The 27,578-nt window shown below is 33.7% G+C and overlaps 1 protein-coding gene across 1 annotated transcript; it reads right to left on the bottom strand.

Moving 5' to 3' along the window:
- Positions 1-4,711: 4,711 nt before the first annotated feature.
- Positions 4,712-26,980, bottom strand: LOC133203829 (probable G-protein coupled receptor CG31760). Its single transcript, XM_061339620.1, has 12 exons — positions 26,968-26,980; positions 14,928-15,396; positions 13,674-13,844; positions 12,699-12,828; positions 12,204-12,527; positions 10,823-10,891; positions 8,520-8,629; positions 8,116-8,330; positions 7,146-7,284; positions 5,577-5,682; positions 5,127-5,264; positions 4,712-5,013 (listed from the first exon to the last, which is right to left on the bottom strand). The coding sequence occupies exons 1-12, from the start codon at positions 26,978-26,980 to the stop codon at positions 4,885-4,887; spliced, it is 2,013 nt and encodes a 670-aa protein (XP_061195604.1). The 3' UTR covers positions 4,712-4,884.
- Between the last annotated feature and the right edge of the window lie 598 nt (positions 26,981-27,578).

A 27,578-nucleotide genomic window follows, 5' to 3' on the forward strand; every position in this document is an offset into this window, starting at 1 on the left:
GTCAAAGGGTTCTCATATTATGCCCTGAATTATATTTTCATGTAAAAGATTGGCCTTGACTTTATAAATGGGTCAAGGTAAAAAAATGTTGGCATGCACCCTTTCTCTATACCACCTCTCCATGTTTTAAGATTGAAGTTTTAATGTCAAAGGGTTCTTAAGTTATGGTTTGGAGGTGTTTTCTAAATTTGACCTTGAATGAAGAAAGGAGTCAAGGTCAAAATTTTTGCGCAGTGCATCTTGTGTAGATGTCTTCTTTCTGGTTTGAAGTTTGAAATCCTAATGTCAAAAGGTTCTTGGGTTATAGCCTGGACTATATTTTGATTTAAAGATTGACCTTGACCTTATAAAGGTCAAGGTAAAAAAAGTTTGATGGCCTCAACCCCACCTCTATACATGTATACCACCTCTCCATGTTCCAAGTTTGAAGTCTTAATGTCAAAGGATTGTCAAGTTACGGCTTGGACAAAATTTGATTGAGGAAGAAACTGACAAAAACAATATGTAGACTAGTATAGTCTACTTATCGCATCAAAACTGTAGGAGGAGTAGAGTTTTAAAAAGAACATATTTATTTCTACATCATGTAATGAAACTTTCACATAAGATTCAACTCTTCTTGCCCAGTGGATCTTGAAAAGAAGATTTTTTTTTCTTATGTAGTAAAGCATGCTTATAGCGAACACACTTATAATGAATTGACGCTTACAGCGAAGCGATTTTCATTCCCCATGACTTTAAAATATATTGTAAACTTAATGGATATAAGCAATTACACTTATAACGAAGCAAAATCGTCCATCCCCAGGCACATAAAATAAACTTTCAAAACAAGCATTTTTCTTTTAATTGCAGTAATGATCAACATCCAGTCTACAACTTTACATAATTACATTAAATAAAAGTATGTATTTACAAGGTACGAATTTGTTTTCAAAGGTGGGGGTCATCACAGTTTCTTGAATCTCCGTTCGATAATGAAGACGCCCACTTTTTTGACTTTATACATAGTCAGCGCATGTTTGTTGTTCTCCGTTTAACAGTGGTTGCATGTATATTTGCATTAAGAATGTTGTGTAAAAAGGAGATTAATAGACAAACATGCGCTCATGGTAAACTGCTTCTTCTTACATTCGCTTTCTCTGTTGTAACAAAGGGTTGTGACTTGCTGAATATTATCCACTTGATTTCCTTCCTCGGTAACAAATTTCGTCACGTGACTTAAAAGGTAGCATGTTTTGTGCTTACAAGGACATTGTGATCGAAGACGTTAAATTGCCAGGCATTCTTCTTTAGTTACATGGACGTGCTCACATTGTTAGAAACCTTTGTAAACAGTTTACTTGTGCAGAGAGGGAGATGGGAAAGAGTGATCACGTATTTTTTTTATACAATGTCATTGTTATTTATCTAGTCTAATTTTAGACCCATTCTTACAATGTTAGCTCCACCTCTCATGCATATCTAATGTTCAATCAAGGGCAATTAAGTGTAAACTTTCTACATGTATATTTGGAAAATAGTAAGGACAAAAATCGTCGAACTGTTTTATTGTATTACAGTCTAAAATTATTTTAACATATAAATTTGGTTTCAAACTGACAGGATTCGTTAATAAATATACAAAAGTGAAATTAGGTGAAGATATATTAAAGCTACAGAAGCGACCAAAAAGACCCAAAACCCAGTGTTAAGTGCAGTCATCCTTTTCCAAAAAGGTGAACATTTGTAAAATTTATTTTATAATTATATACAATGTTTTATTTTTACATAAGTTTATGTTATCTATTCCAAATATGACAGGAAAATACTGTACGTGTACATAAATTGGCGTATTCAAAATTTAGCGCAATCATTGGGTATGATCATAAACAAGCATTCTGAGAGTATTGCATTAGCAATACTAGTCCCCTACCGGCAAGTGTAATCTGGTTCCCGTTAAGAATTGAAAATGCCATAATTCCGTCAAAAATCAATGAATCGGGACGAAAAGCAAACTTGAACTATAACTAATCAAGGTAAAGTCACATACCAAAAATCAGCTCAATATCTGAAAGCGTTAAGAAGAAAAATGCGGAAAACCCCTAAAAATTGAAAAGGCCGTAATTCCGTCAAAAATCAATGAAGCAAAACGAAATTGATCTGTAACTCATCAAGATACACTCACATACCAAAAATCAGCTCAATATCTGCTAGCGTTTAGGAAAAAAATGCGGAAAACCAAGTGGGACAGACTGACAGACAGACAGAGGGACAGACAGACAGACGGATAGACAGATAGACGGACAGACGGACGGACAGACTCAGAGGAAACCTATAGTCCCCTCTGGTTTCACCGGTAGAGGACTAATTAGCGTGCCGTATATTGTATTTATAAATGGTTTCTTAGCGGTATTCATGAATTAGCGCATCGTTGTTTGCACCAAAGCCGCTAAAATATGAAGCCCGCTTTTTTTAAAAGTACACATACAGTAGTTAAATCGCGGGTGGGGGTTGATTTTTGACAAAATTGATCGGGTGTAGGTTTGGAAAGGGGTTTTCCTACCCAAATACTGATAAAAATTTGCACAGTTGGATAATTTCCGAAAGTTGTCATTTTGGCATCTATTTTTTTTTTTAAGTTCATCAAAACGCTATGAACTAAAATAATAATATTTGTTGTGTTGACATAAATTTAACAGGTTCCAATTATGGGCCAAATATTATCCCCCCTTATTTTATACACAAATCTTTCAAAAATTCTCTCTTTAACAGAATTTACTTTATCGGTCTGGCAAGGAAATATTTACACAAGAGGCCCATACGGGCCGCATTTTATGCTTGATTTAAATTATACAATTATTGTGGCTTCTTCCCTGGTTACCAGAATTCGAAGGAGGGCGCATTTAAAGGCAAACACCTTAGTGCGGACATTACTGTCTCATGACAGCATCTAGTTCAAGCTACATGTACTCATTACGTTTTCGACGTAATATGCATAGAAAAATAATTCAAATTACTCACCGTAATTGTTTTTCAAGGCTTGAACCTGCCTTTGAAGTTGAACAATTTGTGTCTCCAACATTTGCGGGTCATTTAAAAGGAGACGCTTATCTTCTTGTAAAGCACAATATCTGCCAAACAGGCAAATTACAAAAATGGCTGTTACCTTCATTTGTGTCTTTTCAATAATGTTCCACTTTTCTTATCTTTGACCTTTGTTTATTCTGATATGCATTTTGTCCATTGTAGTACTAGATATAATATGATTAATAACTTTTATCTACATACTGAATACATGTATTATTTTACTACTTAAAGTATGCTACATTTGAGTTGCTGTTATTTTAATATCCTTTATTGCGTATACTAGATTATTTTGAAGACTAGATCAGGAATTACTGATAAACTGATTACCTGGAATGTGCTTTTTGAGCTGATGTGTGGATGAATTAAATGGCTTTCTGTTTAAGTCAACATTTCCGATCTGTTCACTTTTATGTCATCTCTGTGGCCACAAAAGCACCAAAATCATAAAAATATTTACAATATCATGCAGTGAGGTAACTCATTGTACCAAAATGGAGGAGAGGGAGATGAATGAAAAAATGTTGAAATCAATAAATATAATATTCAATCCGTAAAAAAATTATGAGATTCTGGTAGATTTATTTAATTATTACACCCTAACACTAGAACTCGAATAAGATATATATTTAACATATAATGAATGTATGTATAAAACAAAGCTATTTGTGCGGTATTTCAAAGTTGTTGTTGTTGTTGGTTTTTTTTTTTTTTTTTTTTTTTTTTTTTTTTTTTTTGGATAGACATCGACAGTTGTAACCATTTTTGGTAAGAACCTCGATAGTTGTTAGAACTTGTGTTCAAACCATTTGTATAATATCTATACAATAAAATATGTTCAAACCAAAATGAATTATAAATGAAAAACATATTTCATTTCGAAACTGTGTGAAAGATGGGGGCAACATCCGCAACCGATCAAAGCCACAAAACTAAAAATGGTGGATGGAAAAACTCATTTGTAGATTGGTCCAGAAATAGTATTATCATAAACATTATTAATTAAAAAAAAAAAAGATAGACACACATGTTTCAAAGATAACAAGACCATGAGAGACCTACAGTAATCTTTTATTAATTAATAATTCAGAAGTACCATATATTAATGTATTTCTTCGATTAGTTTATCTTAATAATTTTTGACAACTGTTCTAAAACCACCTAAAGACATTTTTTTTTTGAAAGTTGAAACATATATTGTATAATTCTTTTGTATTGATGAGAGACTAACCAGATAACTTTTGTTTTTCAATTAAAATACAGCCAGATTTTGTTGTTCATAATTTACAATCTCCCTATCAAGTATTACAATTGCAGCGGTTGAAAATGGCTTTAATATTAATATCAAGATTCTCTTGAAAAGTAAGTCCTCCTGTAAATGTAGAAGTTGTAATATGTAAAAAAAAAAAAAAAAATCAAATAAAAACGGGCCATCCTTTAAACTTTTATAGCTGGTTTCTGTATTAAACTCTTCTAATTCAAGTTTGCCCCCATTTTTTGCCATTTTTTCATCACTTTGATTTCAGTTGAAAAAAGAATAGGAATCGTTTTTATTAAAATAAGAAAACTAGCTTTTTATCCACAGATCATCATTCATGAGATTAAACCTCGTAGTCATATAATTTGAAAATCACTGTTTGAAATTCGAGAATATAAGCCTATTGTTTAGAAGAATTAATTATTATCGGGAAGTCTGCTTCACCAACTGGTAGAATACAGAATAAAAAAAAGATAATCAGTCGTAAATTGTTCAGTTCTAATAACATTATTAGTTCATGCTCTGTTTTCGGAGTTGCTCGATGTATACACAAGGTTCCCTCACAGTTCTTTGTGTACAACACTGCCTTGAATATAGACAAAGGGCACAAACTTCTCAAATTTTCCATTAATTGACTCATCAGCTGGCTTACCGTCCTTTTGATCTCTCTTCCAAATACCCATGTCCTCCTACAACAGATCAAATAAGCAGGGAGTATATATCAATTCAGTTTTACATGTAATGCAATTGATAATGGGACGTAAACTTACAGAATGAAGAAAACCTATGGCCTTATAATTACCGTGTCCTCTCCACTAATCATAGTTTGAACAGCTATAGAGCGATGCTGGCCACTGCTGGAATAGCTTTTCATTCTACCTGTTATGGTTTTCAAACTATCTCTTCGCCTGACTTCAACTTTCATATGAACAGCGTAAAACTGAAAAATTGGGGGAAAAGTAAAGGGAAAGAATAACTGAAAAATGATCACAATAATCATTGTTTTAACAATGTTTTCATATTCGAATACAAAAAATAATTTGAGCGTTTAACATAAAGATTATTTGACCTTATTGACCCAAAGTTTCGATCACTACTATCAATGAAGATGTTTTGATTTTTATTTATTTATTTTTTGTTGTTGGAAAAAAACATACAATATTAAATGTAACTTATTTTATCTAGTATTGAACAAACTGTTCAAATCAGATTATGTACTGCACAATTTTGCACAAGGTTGGATAACAAATACCTTAGGCAGAAATATCATCGCTATTGTCGTTGTTACCACAACTTGACAATTCAGAAAGACCATGGCGTATATCAAATCTGGTCCGACTGATTCAGCAGTAAAGTAACTGAAATTAAAAGTCATTGAAAGGAGGTTATAAACATGATAGTATTACTTATAGGGATGGCAACGAATATTCGAACATTCGAATATTCATTCGATGAGTTGATATTCGAATATGAATTTAATATTCGAATATTCGGTGTTTTTTCAGATTTCATAAAAAGAAGTACTGGTTAGAACAGTGCTGGAATTATCCCTGTTTAATTTACTAGCGATTAATTTCGATCGCCTGATTTCTTTCACTACTTTCTTTTCTTGTAGATATACTAAATTACATGTAATTTGTTTTGAGTAAGGTGTTAAAGAATTGTACAATAATGCTTTATGTATAATACAAAACGTACTTGCATAGTTTTATTAGTTAAATACGATCGGATCTAGAATCGAGGACAACAAAATGAAAACCTTCTTAGAATGTCTAAAAGATGTGAAGCGTATACTTATCAAAATAAATTAAATTGATCATTCAAATGAATGTCCAATAGAATTAGACTGTAATTAATATTGTAAAGGGCTCAATTTCAGAATAAATGATTATATACTGGGTTGTACATAATCCTGAATTTCATATTCATTATCGGGAAATTAGTTAATTATGTAGGAAAATTGTCGTTGGAAATATTTGTTTATATTTTAAAAACATTGTATCAAAGATTATAATTACAGCTCTAATTAGGCAGATAATTGTAATTTATTACACATACTGAAATCTGAACAGTATACCGTTACGATTATCTTGCCTTTGGCAAGACGACTGGTTCCTCAGTTGGAGCTACTATAAATACACATGTTTCTTTTGTTAAAATTATACTTTTCTACATTTAAATCAATTATTTATTTCAAACATTCACAAATATCAAATTTCTTATAGTACAACTACAAAAGTCTTCATACAATTTTACTTCGAATATCTTACGCTAAACCTTTCATGAGAGTAGCTAGGATGTTGCATTTTAAAAATAAAAAGATTGAATTTATTTTATCGAATATTCGAATATATTCGAATACTTTCATTGAATATTCGAATATGAATCATTGCCAAAATTGACATTAGTAATTTACTAATGTAATTTATATACGTTATTACTTGTACTTTTAAATGTTATGCAACAAGAGTTAAGTGCAGAATATGCAATTCATTTTAGTTTTAATTAATTCTTAGTATATGATTCTACGCAAAACTAATTCAATTCAAAGTGCTTGTAATCTAACAGAAACCCGTCAGTTTTTTTTCTCGGGTTACACCTTTTTTTTCAAATTGACATAAAAAGTTTACATGGATAGAAAACCCTTGAGAAACTGGTGATAGGTTAATATGAATGCATATAAAAATTATGAAAACATTTTATTAAAATCTTGAATTTTGACATTCTTTTTATTATCAAAGCAAAAAATAATGACAGAAGTAAACAAAAAAAAGCTTCTCGATTCCGAGCTAAATAACTTGGTACAAATCACTCCTCTTACTTGACGATCAGGATGAACGTACTGACGATGATGGCGTTGTAAATGGACCATGAGATGTGCTTACTTTCGTTAAAGGATGCAGGAGCTTTGTGTACCGTGAAACATAAGTATACTCCGAATAGCAACATTAGAATCTCCACTGTTAAACAAGAGAGATATCAATAAATGTGTAATTAAATGTGTATTAAATAAAAATCTTATAAAAAAAAAATACAGCTTTATTTCTATATTCAAACTGTTATGAAAATATAAACTGTGCAGTTGTAAAATCCTTCCGAAATGTCGATAACTAATACAAGTAGACAAGAGAAGGGATAAACTTTCACATTTGTTGTGAGCAAAATTATAAACTACGAAGTTTGAACGATATAATGCTTATATTGTCGAAGTAAGCCGATCAAGATTGATGAGACATAATTCTAGTATTTAGGATAACCTTTTTTGAAAGCATAGAACCTGAAATTTTTCCAGGAAAAATTTCATAAAGATAAATAAGGCTTCTTGTGTGTCGAAGCTCATTAGAAATTTGAGCAGCCCATTGCTCTTTTCCATATGCAAAAAGACAAGTAGATTGGATTTACCGGTACTAGCTCCAGGATAAAACGCCACTCTGAACCTTATTGTGGCACAATTTTTCTCTCTGATGACAAGAAAAATAGACCATTGATGGAAGGATACTAGGGACTAATGGAGGTAATAAGATATGCACCTATATAACGTGCCAAAATGGTATTAATTCTGCTTCTATTGGCAAAAGACTGCCAAAGCAGAGCAATGTCATAATGCCATCATCCATTCTGGTTGAAAATCGAACAATTTGAGATTGTCTCTCTACTTTAAATGACTTGAATTCCTGTCTGTCGCTTAATATAACAAAATCTGATAAAGTAACAAAAACATTATTGATTATAAAAAGTAAAATTATAAACATGAATTCTTTTTCCCCATTGATATATTATTCTGTACTAACTTCCATATGCGGAATACGACCACCAATTTTCTGTACACATCACAAACTTCAATCCCGAGGAAGTTTTTACGACTTTTGAAGTTTCATCATTGGCTGCGGTCCATGCTACCAAATACCCAAATACAGCTGCAAGGATCACCGCCATGTGACGTAATAAAGTCTTGTCAGTCATATGTACTTTTTTAAGTTGTCCTCTTCGAAAAATCACTGATATTCTGTAGTAGGAGGTATTGAATTCTTATTTCAGCAACCATGTGTGTATTTAAATGTCCTTGACAAATCTAATTTTTCATATTTAAACACATTTATATAGGAAACATATGAATTTAAAATTGGTACACGCCTCTCCTTTCGGACTTTGCTAAGTATCTATTGACTTAAATAGTTTAACTTGGAAAACAAACCTCCATGTCTTTAAAAGAAGTGCTCCATACATCAGGAAAAATCCTAAATGATAGAGCCATGGTAAGATCATACACAATATGTCATTAGCGTCAGGAAACAACACAAACATCTGTATAAAAAAAAAAAAAAAAAAAAAAAAAAAAAAAAAAAACAACAACTGTGATACAGTGTACTCTGAAGAAGAATGCCAAGATAAACTCATAAATCTAGTAAAGAATACGAGTTGTGAAAAAAGATAAAAACAATGACCACTGGAAACCCCAGAGGTGTTATCTTATGTCTAGAAGGATTAAGCATCCCCTGTCAACTGGTCACATCCTCCTTGAGCCCTCTGTATTGATGAGGGAAACGAAGTAATGCGAAGTCAAAATGGTTTAAAAATAACGGCCTATATTTGTAACAATTGGTCGGAAACATGTCAGTCAAAACAGGATGCAACAATAGGTTGTATTTGCAAAAAAGGTCATTATAGAATGTGCGAAATGCTGACTTTAAACGAGATATATGAAAACCCTGTAACATCAACTTATCTCTAACTAGCCTGCCTCGATTTAAAAATTGATCATACTCAAAAAATGCTCTTGATTATCGAGTCAGCTGAGAGACATAAACGCTATATGCAGGTGATTGTGGACTATTAATTCATAAATAGGGAGAATTTACCTTGGAAAAACATGTGAGGACCTCTTAAGGCCAGAAGGCACTCAAATTATTGTGTAAACATTTGCAAAACAATTTATACAGGCTTTATCATTGTTATATATTTATAATGAAGTTTTCCTTGAAAGCTAACCTTATTCAATATTTGACAATATATATATATAGAATGAATACTTGAAGCATCAGGTAAAGTGGGATTTTTTTTTTTCTGTTGGTACACTTTATTTCGTATTATTCAGGCTTTTTGACACCATTGACAGTTGCTTTTTCAATAAAAATGGTACTCGTTAATTTACTTACCTTGTCATTGGTCATTTGCAAAATTACTTTGTTTAAAAAAAAACATTCTGATTGTACATACAAGTACTTTGAAGTTGATATTAAAAAGATGCTTGAGTTTCTGATTGACAAAATCTATGTGGTTTTCGGAGAGACCAGGTCTTCCAACAATCTGTTTGAATTCTCATAGGTACCAATTGCGCCCGTTGTCAATTTCCCTTACTTATGCAGCAAAATACCCTTATCACCTGCTTATGGGGTGTATATCTCTCAGTTGATTCAATACGCAAGAGCATGCTCTGCGTATGAACAATTTCTAAAATGAGGTAAGTTATTGACAAACAAGTTGATGAAAAAAGAATATCAACAGTCTCGTTTAAAGTCATCATTTCGTAAGTTCTATGAAATGACCTTGTCAGCAAATACAATCTATCATTAAGTCATATGCTGACTGACGTTTTTCATACTAATTGTTATGCCATTATTTACACACTGAATTGTCGACGGATTTTTCCGTTATTTCCCGATCATGACAAGGAGCACACGGGAGGTGTGACCGGTCGACAGGGAATGCTCACTCCTCCATGGCACCTGATCCCACCTCTGATGTTTTTGGAGGTCCGCATTTGCTCTGCTCCCGATTTGTATTGTTTTAATGGACTTTGAGCTTGAATACTGTTCGTTATCTTCATATTTCATGTGGTCACACAACAATGTAGATCAATCATTAATTAAATAAAATACGTCGATATTAAGAAAGTCTATAGGGACATTTTTTGGGATTTCCTTTTTTATGTTTTTGTATTGAATCTCAATGCAGGCAAGGGGGTTTAGACTTTGGGAGAAGGCAAAGATGACTCTAAAGAGAAATTTAAAATAAGTGTTATAATTAATATAAACTATGCATTTTAGAAAAAAAAGTCTGCACAAAATATTGTTTTAAAAATTTCTAAAACATATTTTTTGAATATCATACGTCCTGGAGTTTTGAAAAAAAAACCTTTCATATATATATTCTGTGTTTAATGGGCTAATGGATTATAAATTTAGAAATTTTTTCATGTAAGATTTTCTTAAAACTAAAACCTGTTCTGTGTATTTCTTTGGAATGCAGTTAAACTTATATTTTAATTAAGGGTAATCACATTCTTATAATCGGAATAGGAAGCAGATATAAGCATACTAATCCAAGTCCATGAAAAGATATCTGAAATACTCAGTAACTCATTGAAACATACGTCAAGATTGTATCATTTACCGATATATTACAAATCGAAAAATGTTTTCTCTTAAAAAAGAAATTGTCTTTAGAGATTTTTCTAAAGAGATTGCCAATTAATCTCTTCATAGAACATTAGTTTACCTGCAGACACATCAAGGCACCTCCAGTGCACATCAGAAGGAGAAATATAGGGCTCCCGCTCTTCATCACCTTAAATACATGTAATATTCATAATATGTATTAAGGATTTTAAAGTAGTGTTGTTTTCAAAGAGAAAATAATCAATGGAGTTCACTGTTTAATATGTCACAATTTTTATCAATACTTTTCAAACTTCATTGAAAGGAAATCAGATATTTTACTTTCATATCAAAAGATATACTAGTATCTAAATACAAGCAGTTGCCTCCTGAAAGAACGTTTTTCTAGATATTAATTACAGAAGTTTAAAACTTTTTTTTTGGGGGGGGGGGGATTTAAAGTTAATATACTTGGTTTGATTGCTTAATACACAGTTAGCAGAGAAGATTTTAAAAGAAATAATACATTTTCATTATATAATCAAAATAGCCTTATTCCAACATAACCTCTCAGTCTGGGGCCATAAATTTCAAAATTTTGGAAGATGAACCCTTGATCATCATAACCATGCACCTATAGCTAGTTCATCTGCATTATATACAGGAGGAGAGAAGAAAATTTTCAAAAGAATTATTGCATTTTCACTTTATAATCAAAAGAACACCACCTAACTCGAGAACTCCTGTATCCGGGGCTATGAAATTCATAATTTTGCTGGAGGGCTCAATGCTAATGACAATCATGCCAACAGCTTGACTGCTTGATGTCCAGGAGTAAAGAAGATTTTTTAAAGATAGCACTAACTTTGATGGTTTTATCTCCAACACTAAGCTTCCCCCCCCCGGGGGGGGGGCAGGGACCATGAAATTCGCAATTTTTGTTCCTCCTTCACTCATATATGTTCTATGCCAAAATTAGTTGAAATATGTTCCGCGGTTTCAGAGAAAAAAGCTGAAAATGTTCAAATGTTCATGCACGACGACGGACAAAAACAGATAACAACAGGTCAACTGAGTGACTCAGATTACCTGATAAAGGCAAGAAAAGTTCAGTTAAGGTCATTCATTTTTTTTTCAGTTTAGCCACCATGCATTCTTAATTCCAGAATCTAACTATTCACAAAACACATAAGCTCGAAAACCCAAAATTATTGCTGGTTGTCATATAAATGTTCTGATTTCATAATTCTTTTTTCTCGTGGAAAGATACGTTTTCTTGATCGTATAAAAATATCTTCCTTTGCAAAATCAAGGTAGAAAATGCTAAGTAGAGTTGTTGCCCTCTTAGTGATTTCAAAACATAGAAGAAACGCAATTGTTTAAGCTAAGTGTAAATTTGAGAAAATAAGAGTATTTTTGCAGAATTGAAATGATTGTTTCAAGTACAAGGAAGGGAAAGCGGTAAATGTTTCTTTATGTGCAGGTGTACAACCTACTAGTACCTTATTCTCTCTCAAACGGTAAACCAAAGCCGACACTAGAAGAATCAGGATTATGATGATTATTGTCAGTACAAGAATAATCACTTTCATTGCCATGTTTCTCGTGAACAGACAAGGCGACGAATCTATGCAAACAGCACAGCCTGGTGCACAAGGAGTACATCTGTACTGTGACAGTGATGTCATATTGTCTTTGTAACTGTTTTCAATGTCGGAGCCATTGTAGAATTTCTCTTCGGCTTTGATAGATGGAAAGAAGTATCCTTTGGCGCATGTGCAGATATAGGCTCCTCGACCAAACCCATGACCAGGAGTGAAAACACACTAACAGATGTGTAAAAAGAAAAAATATAAACATTAAAATAGTTCAGTTTTCTTGTAACTTTAATATGAATGGAAATATTGGAAAATAGCAGAAATAAATTGAAATTTAACGTGGCTTTACAAAATACATGTAGTAACGTTTTTATTAAATGGATAAACATTAGAACCTACTACTGTGGAAGGCTGACAAAGGTGAGTCCCTCTGAAGATATCAAACATTCCTTTCTTTGTAGAGACTGTACCAACGTCACACTGGTTAACATCAACATTGGTGAGTTCTACGTCAATAGTTGCCACACCCCTAAATTGCCAGAAAAAACATGAGAATTATTTTTCTACCTAAACCACATATATATATATTCCTACGTACTACAAGCTGTACTTAAAACAGTAATACAATAGGTTGTTATACCTTTAAAAATTGTTTCCTATATAAATCTATACTTTAAAAAGTCTGGCATTTCCAATGTTTTACTGAGCGGTCCATTGAGAATCGATGTTTGACCCCTGAGTGAGATATTAGACCTGTCGACGAGATATTGGACCGCTACGTCACACTGTGGGTGGGAGCAAGTTTAACCGCAGTGCGGGTTAAGAAAATTAACGTTCTGGAACCAGTACAAGATACATGTATGTAAATAAAATGAAAGGTAAAACAAAACATTTATTGACTGTGTTCTCGGGCAAAATGCATTTTGTCGACCCTCTAACCAAACTGTTTGCCATGGGCCTCGGGCAAACAGTTTGGTTCTTGGGTCCGACAAAACGCATGTTGCCCTCGAACCCAGTCAATAAATGAATAATTTTCATTTGAAAAGTGATAAATATTTAATATTTCTAATAATTCCAATTTCGACATTCATTTGAGGGTTGGGAAACCATATTTCTCTTATACTATCCCAGAATATTGTTTGTTCTTTACAGGCAAATGAACTGTAATGCTAGTAACAAATAAAAGCTGACCACTCTTTAATTTATTTACATCTTTAATAAAACTACGAAGCAAGCGACACATGCGTTCCTTGGAACACTCTAGTTTTTCTTCATTATATAATAATGCGGTGTAGCTTGATAGTTCGTTACAGATAACTATAACAAAGGAATGATTAAAGTTGTACTTAAATTTATGCATTTCTCTAAAAGTACCTGAAAACGACGGACTTTTTGTCCAGTCCAAGTCCAAATATTGGAGATGAGTAAGTCACCATCCACACATTTCCTCCTCCACAGTCAAAATAAGGTTTTGTCCAATGGCCGTCCTCCAATGTGGCCACTGGTTGCATGACCTCAACCGCAGGAAGAAGAGAGTCGCCAGATCTGTTGAGATTTTTGGCCATTTAAAAAAATGTTCTTTATGATTTCAAGTGTTCTACAAAATTAGTAAATAAATTTATACATATATTGATTGAAGTGTTATTTTCTATCGTTATTGTTTAAAGTCAAATGATCTCAGTCTATTGAAAGTTCTGATCAAAGATTGTACATCGTTAGTTGAGTGTTTGTTGTTTATTTTTCATCATTCTGTAATAAAATACCAACCAAACTTTGCTCCCAGAATTCCTGGAGAAGAAATTTAATTGCATTTGAATACGGAAAACTATAATCATTTTTTAAAAAAACCAAAACCCCCAAAACATAAAAAAGTGAGTATTCATAGAAAGTGTGGTTTCAAGATTTTTAGTCTTAAAAGGTTATTTCAGTTCATAAATCTCGTCAAATTGGGATCATAAAAGAGGTTCGCCATTTAAAAAAAGATTAAAGAAAATCTCACAATATAGGAATTCCTTAAAACAAAGCTTCTGTTTAACAAATAGGCAGGTATCAGTTTAAACAAGATGAAATCTCAATTTGGCAATAAGGATATTATATCTATTTCTTGACCCGTAAGCGCAAAGATTGTTACCATGGACCTTTTTTAACAGCCAGTTCATTTTATACATATTTATAGAAGATGAACAAGAGACATTTTAATGTCACTCTGAAAGAAATAGGATGACATTTTGTTATTCTTGCACCTAATTTTGCCCGCAGGCGTTTTCGCAGATGGCTTAACAATGAAACTTCCCAGCAATGATACTCACCGAGTGCATTCGTGCATCAACCATTTCACATTTTCAAATGGCTACTGTTTCCATAGAAACAAAAAATGTTTTCTTAAAAAAATATGAAATTTTGCAAACTTTAAAATTATACTTGCTTAATCTGCTATCAACTCAATATTGCACTGTTGGGCCAGTTCCTTGTGATATATCCTTTTATCTTGCAAAAACAGAGTTTTAAAGGATTTTTTAACGAGTATATAGAAAAAAACTCTTTCATTAAAAGAATTTGTTTAATATGATTTAAGATTATATAAATGCACTGGAGATGAAACCGTCCAGACTGTTCTATTAAGTTTACCTGAACTGGATTTTATCTATCTCCAAAGATATATTGCTGAAGTCCCTATAGCGGAGTACATTGTAGTACTCGGTTCTGGGGTCTGTGTAATTATACTCTACAGCAATATCTTTAGAGAGAACGGACGTCTTGTTTTCGTCCCTATATGCATATGGACAAAACAAAGGATATCTCAAAGATTCGTGTGGTTCAAATGGAGTCCCAGAACCAAATATGACGGATTTCAGATGAACGTTGTTCCTGACAAGAGCAAATAGGACGTCATCTGACAAAGAGGCCATGCTGTTGTTGTTGCTGGAGATTACTTTGGAGATGAAATTGGCCAGGCGGACTGCAGCAAGTGCGTGAGGATTCCATACAGTGTGGTCAAATGTGAGATCTAGTGATTCTCCGGTTCCCAGACTGCAGTTATCAAGATTCTCAATAAAAGCTACGTAATCTAAAGCCTGGCGGGCTGCTTGTCTGTGAACTGAAGAATAAAAAATATTAGAAATATGTAGTGATATTCAATGTATCTAGTAAAACAGTCATATTTTGAAAAGAAGTTCGATAAATTCGGAGCAGGGGAGGGGAACTTTAAACAGTGTAGGACTTCGTTGTTGAATATGATGGCAAGCTTTCATTCTGACTTTGCTAGATTTTTGAAGTACACAATAATATGAATCAATGGTTCATATCCGCTTTACAGCAGATTGATCATTGAGAATCAGGTGGATGGAAGGTAATGCATATTTAATGTCTTCATTCCTTTGATATTTTACGACAATCTGACATAAAACGGCAATAAATTGGATTATTATATTGAATCTCAGGCACAATAATACTTTATTCGCGATATTTCACCCACTTCGAAGCCAAATCTTTATGTATGAAGACGAATTTGCAAAGATCGTAGTAGCAATTAATCAAATGCAGTCATCAGATTTATAGCGAGACCGATTTTTCTTTGTCTTTTTTATCACTTAAAAAAAGTAGAAATAACTTTGTGGATGAAATTAATTTTACACATGATTTAGTTTGAGGCATGTTTCAAGAACTTAGAAATTTTGAAATTTAAAACAAATGTTAGTCTTTCGAGGAATCCGACAAGATGAAATACTTCCTTAGCTTAAAGATAGTTTACTTGTGCTCAATTACAGTATGATAAAAAATCGTCTCTAAGTCATCTTAAAAGCAACAAATCTACCATATTGAATATACCATTAAGCCATGCCATAGGATCGGAGCAAGTGTTTGTATGTCTATAGCTGCAATGTATACGACATTTGGTCGTAAAAACACCTTTAATTTTAATTTTAGGCTTTGGTTAGATCAAGAATTGACAGTGCAATATAGGAACGACCTGGTGTTACAATCCGGGAAATATTATACTATTGTTGCTGTTTTTTAGGTCAGTACGATGATTTAGCCAGCTTAAGAGTACAATATATTCACCGAGCCCGAAGAGCGAGGTAAATATTGTACTTTGAAGGTGGCTCAATACGAAAGCCTATTAGGATCAATCTATGGAGAAAAAAATCAAAAGGCGTTATAACTCCTTTCGAAAAGGCGTAATAACGCGGAAAAAGGCGTAATAACGCGAAAAAAGGCGTTATTACGCATTTTTAAAAGGCGTTATTACGCCTTTCTAAAAAAGGCGTTATTACACCTTTCAAAATTCGTTATTACGCCTTTCATAAAGGCGTTATTACGCCTTTTCAAAAGGCGTTATTACACCTTTTTGAAAGGCGTAATAACGCCTTTCTGAAAGGCCTAATAACGCCTTTTTAAAAGGCGTAATAACACCTTTCAAAAAGGCGTTATTACACCTTTTATTTTCAACACATGACTAATTTAGCCCACCCCGGGGGCTGAAATCTTACCCTTGGGACATGAATTCCACAATGAAATATAGGACTTATTTCTCAAAAAATAATTTAAATACATGTATATTAAAATTAGATTTCCAGGAAATTTTTTTTTTAAATGTGTAATATATTTTCAATATTAAACCAACATAGTCCTTCTCTGATGTCAGACCTCTCCACCAAGGGTCATGTATTTCACAAATTTGGTTGAAGGCTAATTGCTTATTATACCCATGCAAATAGTTTGCCTGGTTTTTTTTTCCAAGAGGAGAGAAAAATATTTTCAAGTTTGACGTGAATTTTTAATACATGGCCAACAAAGCCCCAAGTTGCATCTGCTTATATCCTGCATTTTCATAAGTAGAGTGCTGACTTCTCTTAATACGGATGCAAACAGTTGTCTACAAGATGTGCAGGAATAGAGAAAATACTTTTAAATATTGCATGAATAAAGATGGCTTTGATTCAATCTTTCATATATTTATTAGTATAAAATAGCGCCTTTCCATTTTTGGATATAACGCCTCTAAAGCAGGCGGGTAGTGCGATTGGGAGGGGGGGGGGGGGCTCCCTCACCCCACATTTTGGGAGAATACTAGTAGTCTAGTTCTAGTTTATATATATCAATTCATTGGCTGCTTGGTCCCTGCACATATTGTTGCACTATGGTCAAACTCTGGCAAATAATTGCATTTTAAAAAAGGTTTACCGAAAAGTTAGAAAAAGACCCCCCCCCCCCCTCGAGTTTAGGCAGTTTAGTTTTTTTCGGTGTGTGTGTGTGGGGGGGGGGGGGTTTCTTGTTTTTTGTTTGCTTGTCAATTTTTTGTTAGGCTGCCCCCCTCCCCCTTTTCAAAAGCACGGGCCTGTCAAAGGCATAATAATGGCTCTTTAAAAGGCATAATAATGCCTTTTGAAAAGGCGTAATAACGCCTTTTGGAAAGGGTAATAGCGCCTTTTGAAAAGGCGTAATAACGCCTTTTCGAAAGACGTTATAACGCCTTTTAATTTTTTTCTCCATAATTGATCTTAATAGGCTTTCGAAGCTAAATCATCTAGGTGACTGAAGAAAAAAACCCATTAATGATTGTTTATTTTTTGATTCAAAGATTGAACGATTCAAACTCGTCAAGTACTGGTAATTGATGCAATCTGATCTTACTTGTTTACATTTGCTGAAGTCCTAGCCAAATGCAATTAGAGAAGCCGGGTTAAAATACACAGAACCATGCAGCTCTTTTACATTGTACATGTAATTTGGAATTTTCGAATCTATTTGTGATGTAGAAAAAATAAATGTCAGAAACGTAAGATCGATTTTGAAAAGGGGGAGGGGGTGATAATTGACACATTACCTAAAAGGATCTTTGACTACCCCCCCCCCCCCAGAAAAAAGAGAAATATACAAACTCTAAATCTCATTTCGGGGGGGGGGGGGGGGTCGGGAGGTTGGATACATTAACAGAGGGACCAGCCTTTCAATGAACATTTTCACACTAAATTAATTGTTAAAATTTAGTTCAGAGAAAAAGTGTGGAAGAAGGCAGTCCACCTACATGTACAACCCTCTCATCCCCATCCCCACCCCCATCCCCCGATTCTATGTTCCTAAATGTTATGTGTACCTGAGTGGAGGTCAGATGCAAATGAAATAACTTTCAAGAACTATTTGTATCAATTTGGAAGTTCTCAATCTATTTTTAGTCCAATAGGAAAAAATAAATCCTTATGTTTACCTTGAAGGTCAGTGCAGGTGAACATAAAGTGGTATTTTTCTCTACAATGTTGGATTTCAGCCATGCAATCAGAGGGCTGGGAATTATTCAATCATATAATATATCGAATGATACAACACCTCAAGTCTGTCAAAGACCACCGTGAACAATTATTATTATTATGTCACCCCGAACGTAGCTGGGTGACATATTGTCACTGTTCCACATACAATTTTGTCCTCGGATGTTTTCGCATGGCTTTACTTCAAAAAAGGCCACTGTGCCATGGGAAATAGTCAACATATGAAAAATTTTCAATTTATTATTCCTAGAAACTGCATTTTACAAGCGTCAGTGACCAATCATCACCGAGAATATTATTATTTCTTTCATAATGAACAAAAGTGCTTTCCTGCTTTTTGTGTGACTCGCTGCTACATGCATGTAACTGTAAGTACATGTAATTGTTAAATTTGACTCCTCCAAAAGTATTTAATTCTACGTAATACTGATATGTAATTGCCTCCCCAAGTTTTTGAGGTTGAAATTTCAAAGGCATAGGTAGCTGTCGTTACCAGGCAAACAAAAAGGATGAAAAATTTATATTTGGTGGAATTTGAAAGTATATGTAGTCTTTGTTCTGCTTTTAATCTATAAAACTGCACAGTTGAGGTCATTTCAGGTTAGTGGAGAAACTTCAATTCGGGTTAACATGTTATTGCTTAAGATGACAGTTTCACGCTGATGTTGCAAATGAATGCTGTGTTCATATCACTCATTTATTGAATACGAGACTATTGAACACCAAAAACTGCAAATTAGATATATAGCTTGTTGACTTGTGTCGGAAGCTCGTGATGAAAATAGAGATTTGCGAATGCAAATAAAATCGACTAAGCGGTCGAACTCCCCCCCCCCCCCCCCCAGTCCAACATCTCGCCAAACAGTACATCATATTTTTGAACCGCTCAGTAAAACAATGTCGACAATGCTACTTTTGTTTGCATAAATTTATACTGAAGAGAATTTTTAAAGATAAACAATAATTATTGTTTTAATAATATTTTATATTAGTAACAGAGCTGGGTTTGACTAATACCATTAAATGGCAAATTTTTAAATTTCAATTAAAATAAAAATTTGATTTATTTTAAACACATTAAAAATAATTTTAAATGCAGTATACAACTGATATATAAATAAAAAGTGTCTAAAGTCTTAACCACTAAGCAATATCTGTAATTTACCTCAGATTTGCCATAAATTAGTATTATATTATAAATCTATCCAAAATTGATGAAAGGAAAATTGACTAGCCTTTGACAGAATACATTTTGTGTTTGTTACTTATCAAAACTTCTTTGTCCAATAGCGTTTATAAATTAAAACGAACATCAACATGTAAAACATGCAGCTTCCTTTTTTGCCCTATACTTATACTTACGTGATGTAGAATTAACTAGAAAGTAAATTTCCAGAATATAAAGAAACACGCAATTAAGTAGGAAGAAGATGTGCGTCATCCTCAATGTGTCGTGTGAAAGTGACTTCAGATTCCGTGCGTGACGCTACAGATAATTTGGATGACGAAATGCTTTTATAAAAGAATTGCAGGTATCTTGAGGGAAATCAATTTAAATACTGTCGTAAATCAGAAGATACTTCAGAGTAAGCAGTGTGGAAGAAGTTTGTTCAATACATTGCAATGAATACATAAAGAAATATGCAGGATTTTGTCAACCTATTACAAATACATGCATAGACAATTTTCGAAAATTTATCATATACTGAAAATTTCAAATATTTCGGTTTGATCAAATAATAATGCAAATCTTTTAAAGTTATAACGTCAAATTAAGAAAAAAAAAAGGGGCGATGGGATACTGTAATGGATATTGACAACATATAAATATAACATATTTGATGTCCGAGTGACTTTTTAGGCAAATATATGGTAAAAGATTAATGCATTAATTCTAAATTAATTTTACTTCAAATCTAAATGTACATTTTAATGTCTTTTTAAATTAAATAAAAAATTAAAATGAATAATTTTGCCGCTTCCTTTCTGCATTTCATCATTGATGCTGTACTACTTGAAAAGATAAATATTTTATGCAGTTATTATTTTTTATGACCACAATTGTTAATAAAAGATGTTATCAAACTTAAAAACACATATGATTGTTACACAACAAGATTTACATATTTTGAGTTATATTTTGAATGTATGACAAACACGCTATATAGTTCACAGCTTGCAAATCGTTGTTAGTATTCAGGCGCGGATCCAGAAATTTTTTCAGCGGGGGGGGGGGGGGGGGGGTCCACCCTAGTAAAAAAAAATCCAACCCAAAATTTTCTTGACAAGCAACGAAAAAAACAAAAAAAAAAACCACGTAAAATCCATTTCACAAACGTGAAAAAGACCTATTTCATGGTGGTAATGGTGGGGTCCACGTTTTCGGGGGGGGGGGGGGGGAGGGGGGGTCAGTGGCGGATTTAATGGGGGGGGGGGCGCCTAAAATTGTCAAAGTTTGCGTAAATCATATTTCATCGAGAAAATGTAAAAATGCCTACTCGGTAGACCTCATTTTTACACTACAAAATCGCTAGAATCCAGAAGCTTCCGGGGGCTTCGCCCCCTAGGCCCCCACCGGGGCTTCGCCCTGGACCCACTGGGGGCCTCCCCTGCTTACTTTATTTGCCCCCCCCCCCCAACATAAAATCCTTGATTCGCGCCTGGGGGTCCAAAGTCATTTTTATTTGCTTCAGTATAAACTTTTAATAAATCTGCAAATTTCGGGGGGAGGGGGGCTGACCCCCCAACCCCCTCTAGATCCGCGCATGAGTATTTTTCTTTCATACAAAATCTGTTTTAAGCTCCATTTTGAATGACGGTTTTTTGTTCCTTCGAAAAGTTATTTTACTGAATATATAATTTTAATATGAATTTAATTGGAATTCTGCGTAAAAAAAAGTTGCAGAAAATAAAATTGTGACAAAAATTAGGTTAACACTTCAGATCAGTAAATTATCCCTGATTGTAAACCAGAGAAATTATAAAAGTATTTGAATTTCATGCTAAATGTTAAGATATTATACTTATTGTGAATTCGTTTTCATTTTTGGTTGCAAAAATGCTGAATACGAAACTATTTTGATTTTTCAAAGATGTACATTTTTGTATTAAAGATACTCTCTGTCCCAGATCGAGATAACTTAGGAGGAATTCATGTGACGAAATGATTTTACCTGACATGGCAAATTAAACTTGTCTTCATAATTTCTTTTAACTTTTTGAATAATTGATTTCAAGCTTTATAGAATATTTTGAAGCAGATTACTATAGTATCAGATTCAACAATTTTGTTTCTTGAATTTATAGTTCTACAATTACCATAGCCGTTGCAAAAGCAATTGTTACTTCAAAATCAATATTGCACGACCCAAAATATGATTAATATACGAATATCAGCACCATTTTCTGATCATAAATCGTTAAACAGAGAATCCTCAGTTTTCTTTTATTTCCAATGCTGGGTTTAAAATTAAATTGGAAAAAAATGCAGTCCATGTTTCCGTGGTACTTACAACGTTTAATGTAGAGGGAATAATTGATATTTTATGGTCGTAATTATAATCCTGCAGATTTTAGTTGTAAGGGAAATTTTATGTGATTGGGGGGTTCTAACTGATTTGAACAACTTGATATACTTGAAAAATTGTGATTTTTTTCCATTCGTTTTTTTTTTGTCCCCAGTATCAAGACTTAAGACGTTTTTGACGAATACATGTTATAATAGGTTTGAGTATCAAAACTAAAATCAATCGTTGACGTATTTGAAGATAACGAATAGTGATCGATCCAAGTTTAAAAACTCATATTGTGAACAGAGCAAACAAACAAAAATAATAACAAACACAGACCACTAGAAACTTCTCATAGGTGGGATCAGCTGCCAAAGAGGAGTATAAGCATCAACTGTTGAGCGGTCATACCAGATGTGAGCCCTTTGTATGGATCAGGTAAACGGAGTAATACTGTAACCTGTATGAAAAATGTCAACGATAGTTGACCCAGTGATAGTTGTATTTGCGAACAAGGTCATTTTAAAGACCATAGAATTTGTGAAATGCTGACTGTAAACGAGATTGTTGAAAGCCCTCTAACATCAACTTATTTGTTAGTAGCCAATTTAGGTTTAAAATTTTAGCGTACTCTGAGCATGCTCTTGCGTACCGTATTATCTGGGAGACATACACACCATATACAGGTGATAGTTGAATGTTTTCAGAAATAAGGGAAGCTGACGATGGAAGAGCTGAAGTTTGTCATATAGCTTAGTTGTCTTTAGTCAGTAAAACATCCAAATATGAAATAGATGTGGTAGACTCTGTGGAGTATCAATTTAGCTTACCACTTCTAATTGTGGAGGTCTCAACTTATTGAACCATCATTTTATTTTCTTTAGATCTCTCTATTTTTATTTTTCATTTGCACTTTTGAAAATTTAAAATCTGTGCTTTTTTAATTACCTTAAATGAAGACTTAAATGAAACAGTCTTTTGTTGCCATTCTTGATGGAATCCTGGACAAAGTTATCGGGATTATAATTAGTGTGTAGTGAATGATGCAAACGCATCACTGCAAGTCCAGCTAATCTATCTTCATGCACACTATTGCGCATATAGTTTTAATCTCCTTAATCTAGAGACGGATTTCTTTGCTTTATATGCAGTGACTGATAAAATGCATCAAGTGTGAAGCGATGTTTTTTTTTTCCGAAACATTTCTTCGTCAACAAGATTGTTTTGTAGATGGCTATCCAGTCACTGTGAACGTCAGACTACCCTTCCAATATCCTACCTGGTGTAATTTTCCAATCTTGAATTTCATTTTCAAAATCCCTTGAAGAAATTCAAACAAATTTCATGTCCAAAAACACTAGAAAAGATGCATATTTGGATATCTCATGGGGGGGGGGGGGGGGGGAGGTAGGTTCCAACTTCTTTCAGTACCAAATTTTATTCATACACTAGTACAAAACCCTTATTTTACTATTCTACAACAAAAAAAAGGGGGGGGGGGGCAACCGGCCTTTCAATTAACATTTCAAATAGTAAAAAAAGTCTTTGGAAAAAGGGGGGACCAGGCCCCCTCCCCCTGTTGCTACGTGCCTGCCATGTCACAGTAGGAGTTTCTCCTTATAAAGAACGATAAAGCACGATAAAGAATCCTCACTGCTTAATGGCCCTGAGTGCCTAGTAAAGGTCTGAATTTTGAGCCTTTCACCGGTATATGGTGACTTCTCATATGAGTGAAAAATGTTCAAAAGGGATGTAAAACAACAAACAATCAGTCAATCAATCATCGCTAAGTGTTGTATCGTTTGTTGAGAGCAGACGACTTATCTTCTGCTCTAAAGTGCGTTGTAAATTCTTGTAGAATATAATCCAGCAAAGGATACTTAAAGCAGACGAAATATTCTTTTGGATCTAATATAATGATATTTGTTCTGTGATGCTGTTTTAACTAAGTTATGGATATACCGGTATTCATTTCAGTTCATTAGTCCTCTGTGTGGCAACTATGAAACGTAGGGATCAAAGTAACTTTTCAACTCGATCGAAACGTATAGCCATTAGTTTGGCTCGGTCCTTACGGCCATTGAGCAGTTACAGTGTAGGGTCCATTATCGTGCTAACGTCCACCGTGACACGGGACCTCGGTTTTTAAGGTCTCATCTGAAAGACCTGTGACTTATGCAATGTGTTGATCAATCATTGTACTAGTTGTGGAAATATCAAAATCTCTTTTCCGCAACTTCAAAATCAAAATTGTGTCAAGTATTTGTCTAATATATACAAACGTTACCAAAACGGTACAGTCACAATGACAGGATTTACAAAGCATGTGTGTTTCCAAGACTATTTTGTTTTACAAAGGCCAGTCATACACTTTCTTGTTTGAAGACTGTTTTACGCCATTGCCTCTAAAACATATTCAAGATAGCCCTGCCTCTTTCGAACGAAATTGAAGAAGAGGAAGACAGATATAATACGTCAATCATATTTCTTTGTAGAGGCAATTCACAGGCCTAAGTTATGACAAGCTTGGGAACATCGAAAGTGAACGAAGACGGTCAAATTGTTGATACTTTTAATGAGTTTGTCCCAGTCTCTCATACTATATGTTGCAATAATCTGCACAACCTCAGTCCATTATCTATCTAGTGTATGTCGGATTTTCTTGAAATGTTCATGTGAATTTTTTTTGTAATGATATATATGTAGGATATGTAAAATTGCACAGAAATTGCTTTTATTTGTTGCTTTCCTAGTGATATCATCCTCATAACCTCAACGGGAAATGTTGTATTTTATAAAGCAGAATGCGGGGTCCTTGCTAAATTAACATCAATCTTGTTACCTTGCAATGCGCAAGTAAAATGAAAATGGGGCGAAAAAATATTGTCAATTTGGGTGGAATTAAATAAGTAAGTCATGTGGCCGATGATTGACATGATACTTACTTATTGAACAATTATTTTGGGTATCACGCGGTATTCTGATGGGCGTAAACTCGTTCGCTAGCGCGAACTCGCCACCACCCATCAAAATATCTCGTGATACCCAAAATAATTGTTCAGCAACTGTAACACAGAGTGCATGTACATGTATATAACGTCGGTCAGATAGATCAGAAATTGTCAAAAGCAGACCTTTAGAACACGCAAGGGGGGGGGGGGGGGCTTTTTTCTGAGTAAAGTATTTTGTATAGTAAATTTTCTTCTAGACCCTGGTTGCCCCCCCCCCCCCCCCCAAAACTCTTTTTGATGTTGTAAGGTCGAGCATTTGCAAATTCCAGGTTTTGGACAGTAAAATAGTTTTTTGTCAGATAATTTTGGGAAGTTGCCCCCCCCCCCCCCCACTTTTGGTCAGTTTAGGTTTTTTAAGCTTGTCAGATTTTTTTGCGAAGTTGTCCCCTTCACTTTTGAAACCGTTGCTACGGGCCTGAAACGCCCGTATAAAACCGAATGAAATTTGTCAGGGGTCCCACGACAACGGTTCAACGAGTTGACACAGGACCCCTGACGTAGTGAGGATGTTAATGCTGTAAAGCAGTATATATATTTAGTACATTTGAGGCAAAATCTTAAATTGATCTCTTAATCTATTCTACATTGCAAAAGGATTTCTTAGTCCTGTTCCTTTGAAATGAAATATTTCTTCATAAGAAGGAATTATTAGAGTAATTGATGTAACAAGACATGTTTATTTAAACAGGTGATCATTGAAGAAGATGAAAGACATGCCAATATATTCCTCGGTCAAAGTATATATATATATATACTCATTATTATTGATAATTTTTTAACATATTGGTGATCATGAACAAAGAAAGTCATTGAAATAATATTCATAAACAAATGACTTTTGTTTTCACACTTTTTTCTGTAAAATTAGCACATAATACTGATTGGCGTCCGACACAAGTGGTAGGAGATACAATTGACTAGTTTCAAGATACTTTTTAGTCAAACAGGCAATAGAAAAAGTGAATCTGGGACAAAACAACCGTAGGGAAGAAGTCGGTGGTTTGTTGGCGGGAGATACGTGTACAGCAGATACTTCTTCAGCTTCATTAACGGCGTGTGTATGATTTAGATGTCAAGACAGGAAGAGGCTACCAGGTGAGTAATGGACTGCAATATTGACAAATCATTACACAGTGACAGTTTAAGAGTACTTTATCTATCCATTACCTAAAACAGTTATTAATTAGAATAGGGTCGAGTAAAACCACGAGTAACGTTTACACAATTTCTTTTCTTGCAAAACCCAAAGCCCTCTAAAAAAAAATTGTGTTGTACAATTTTTTGTTTCATTATTTATCCAACCACACAAAGAAGACAATGTTAATGTGTACTTGTATTCTTACATCTTTGATAAATCAAATCACTGAATTGATATTGCATTGGTCTATTCCGTCAACACTGAGACAAAAAGGAAAACCTGTTGTTTATATGTAACAGTGAAATATAATGAATAATTTGATTGATTTATGATGAAAAAAATAAAGAACAAGGTACGATAACAGCCGAATTTGGCCCCTTATTAAGAACTTTAAATGATGCTTTGTTTTAAATCCAGCTTTTCTTTCGATTCAAAGCATACACAGAGATCACAAGAGAAAGAAAAAGAAGAACATTTAACTGAATTTAACTGAATTTCTTGATGAAATTTCTTTAGAGATATTTATCTTTTTGGGAATCAGAGAGCACAAGCTTGCCTATCTGAAATTTACATACACAAGATGTATCTGACTCTAGTTCATGGAATACACACACATAATTATATATTTATATATAAATTTGGTAGATAGGCAAGCTTGTCCTCTGTGTTTTCTGAAACAAGATGTGCTTATAAATTAATGAAAATTAAAAATAAGAAAAAAAATTAAGAATTTTTTTTTACCTTCCTGCGACATCTGTGTATTATATCACATAGAATCAGTAGTCAGTTTTTCATAGGGATGACAACATGTGTTTGACTATGAACTACAGTGTATGCATCATTCTAAGAGTCACCTCAAACCAGGGACCACAAAGGGGTCTTAACCTACACGTATCTTGTTGTTTAATTGGTACATTTACTGTCCAGAGTTGAGAGATTTTGAAACATTCATAATGAATAGAGACAGAATTAAATACTTCAGTTTTCAAAATAATAATCTATATTTACTTAAACTTGATCGAGTCTAGAGACAATTATTGCAGATGTGTGTAAAATGATGCAAACAAGCACAGATATACTCGTAGATTTTTTAACACTCACCAACTAAATTTTGGAAGTCTCTATTGTATACAGGCATTTAATCATGTATACATACGGCAATATTCTTTTTGAGCAAAATCGAGGACAAAATAAATTTACATACTTGTATGAACATCCAAATGTTAATATACTTTAGATAACATACATGTAAGGTATACATCTAATCAAATCTAAACATGTACTAGATATGAAAAAGTTTATCCAAGTTACTGAATTTGAACTACCACTTTAATTTCATTAATACCATAAAA

Source organism: Saccostrea echinata, unplaced genomic scaffold (genome assembly GCF_033153115.1).
Source record: "Saccostrea echinata isolate AGI-Se365-2 ecotype Australia unplaced genomic scaffold, CSIRO_AGI_Sech_v1 ptg000002l, whole genome shotgun sequence".
Classification (NCBI taxonomy): domain Eukaryota; kingdom Metazoa; phylum Mollusca; class Bivalvia; order Ostreida; family Ostreidae; genus Saccostrea; species Saccostrea echinata.

Coding starts and splice junctions, on each gene's coding strand:
- LOC133203829 (XM_061339620.1), bottom strand. Junction 13,845..14,927: donor ATAGATAAAATCCAGTTCAG/GTAAACTTAATA, acceptor AAATCTCAACAG/ATCTGGCGACTCTCTTCTTC. Junction 5,683..7,145: donor ACGTTCATCCTGATCGTCAA/GTAAGAGGAGTG, acceptor TTTTAATTTCAG/TTACTTTACTGCTGAATCAG.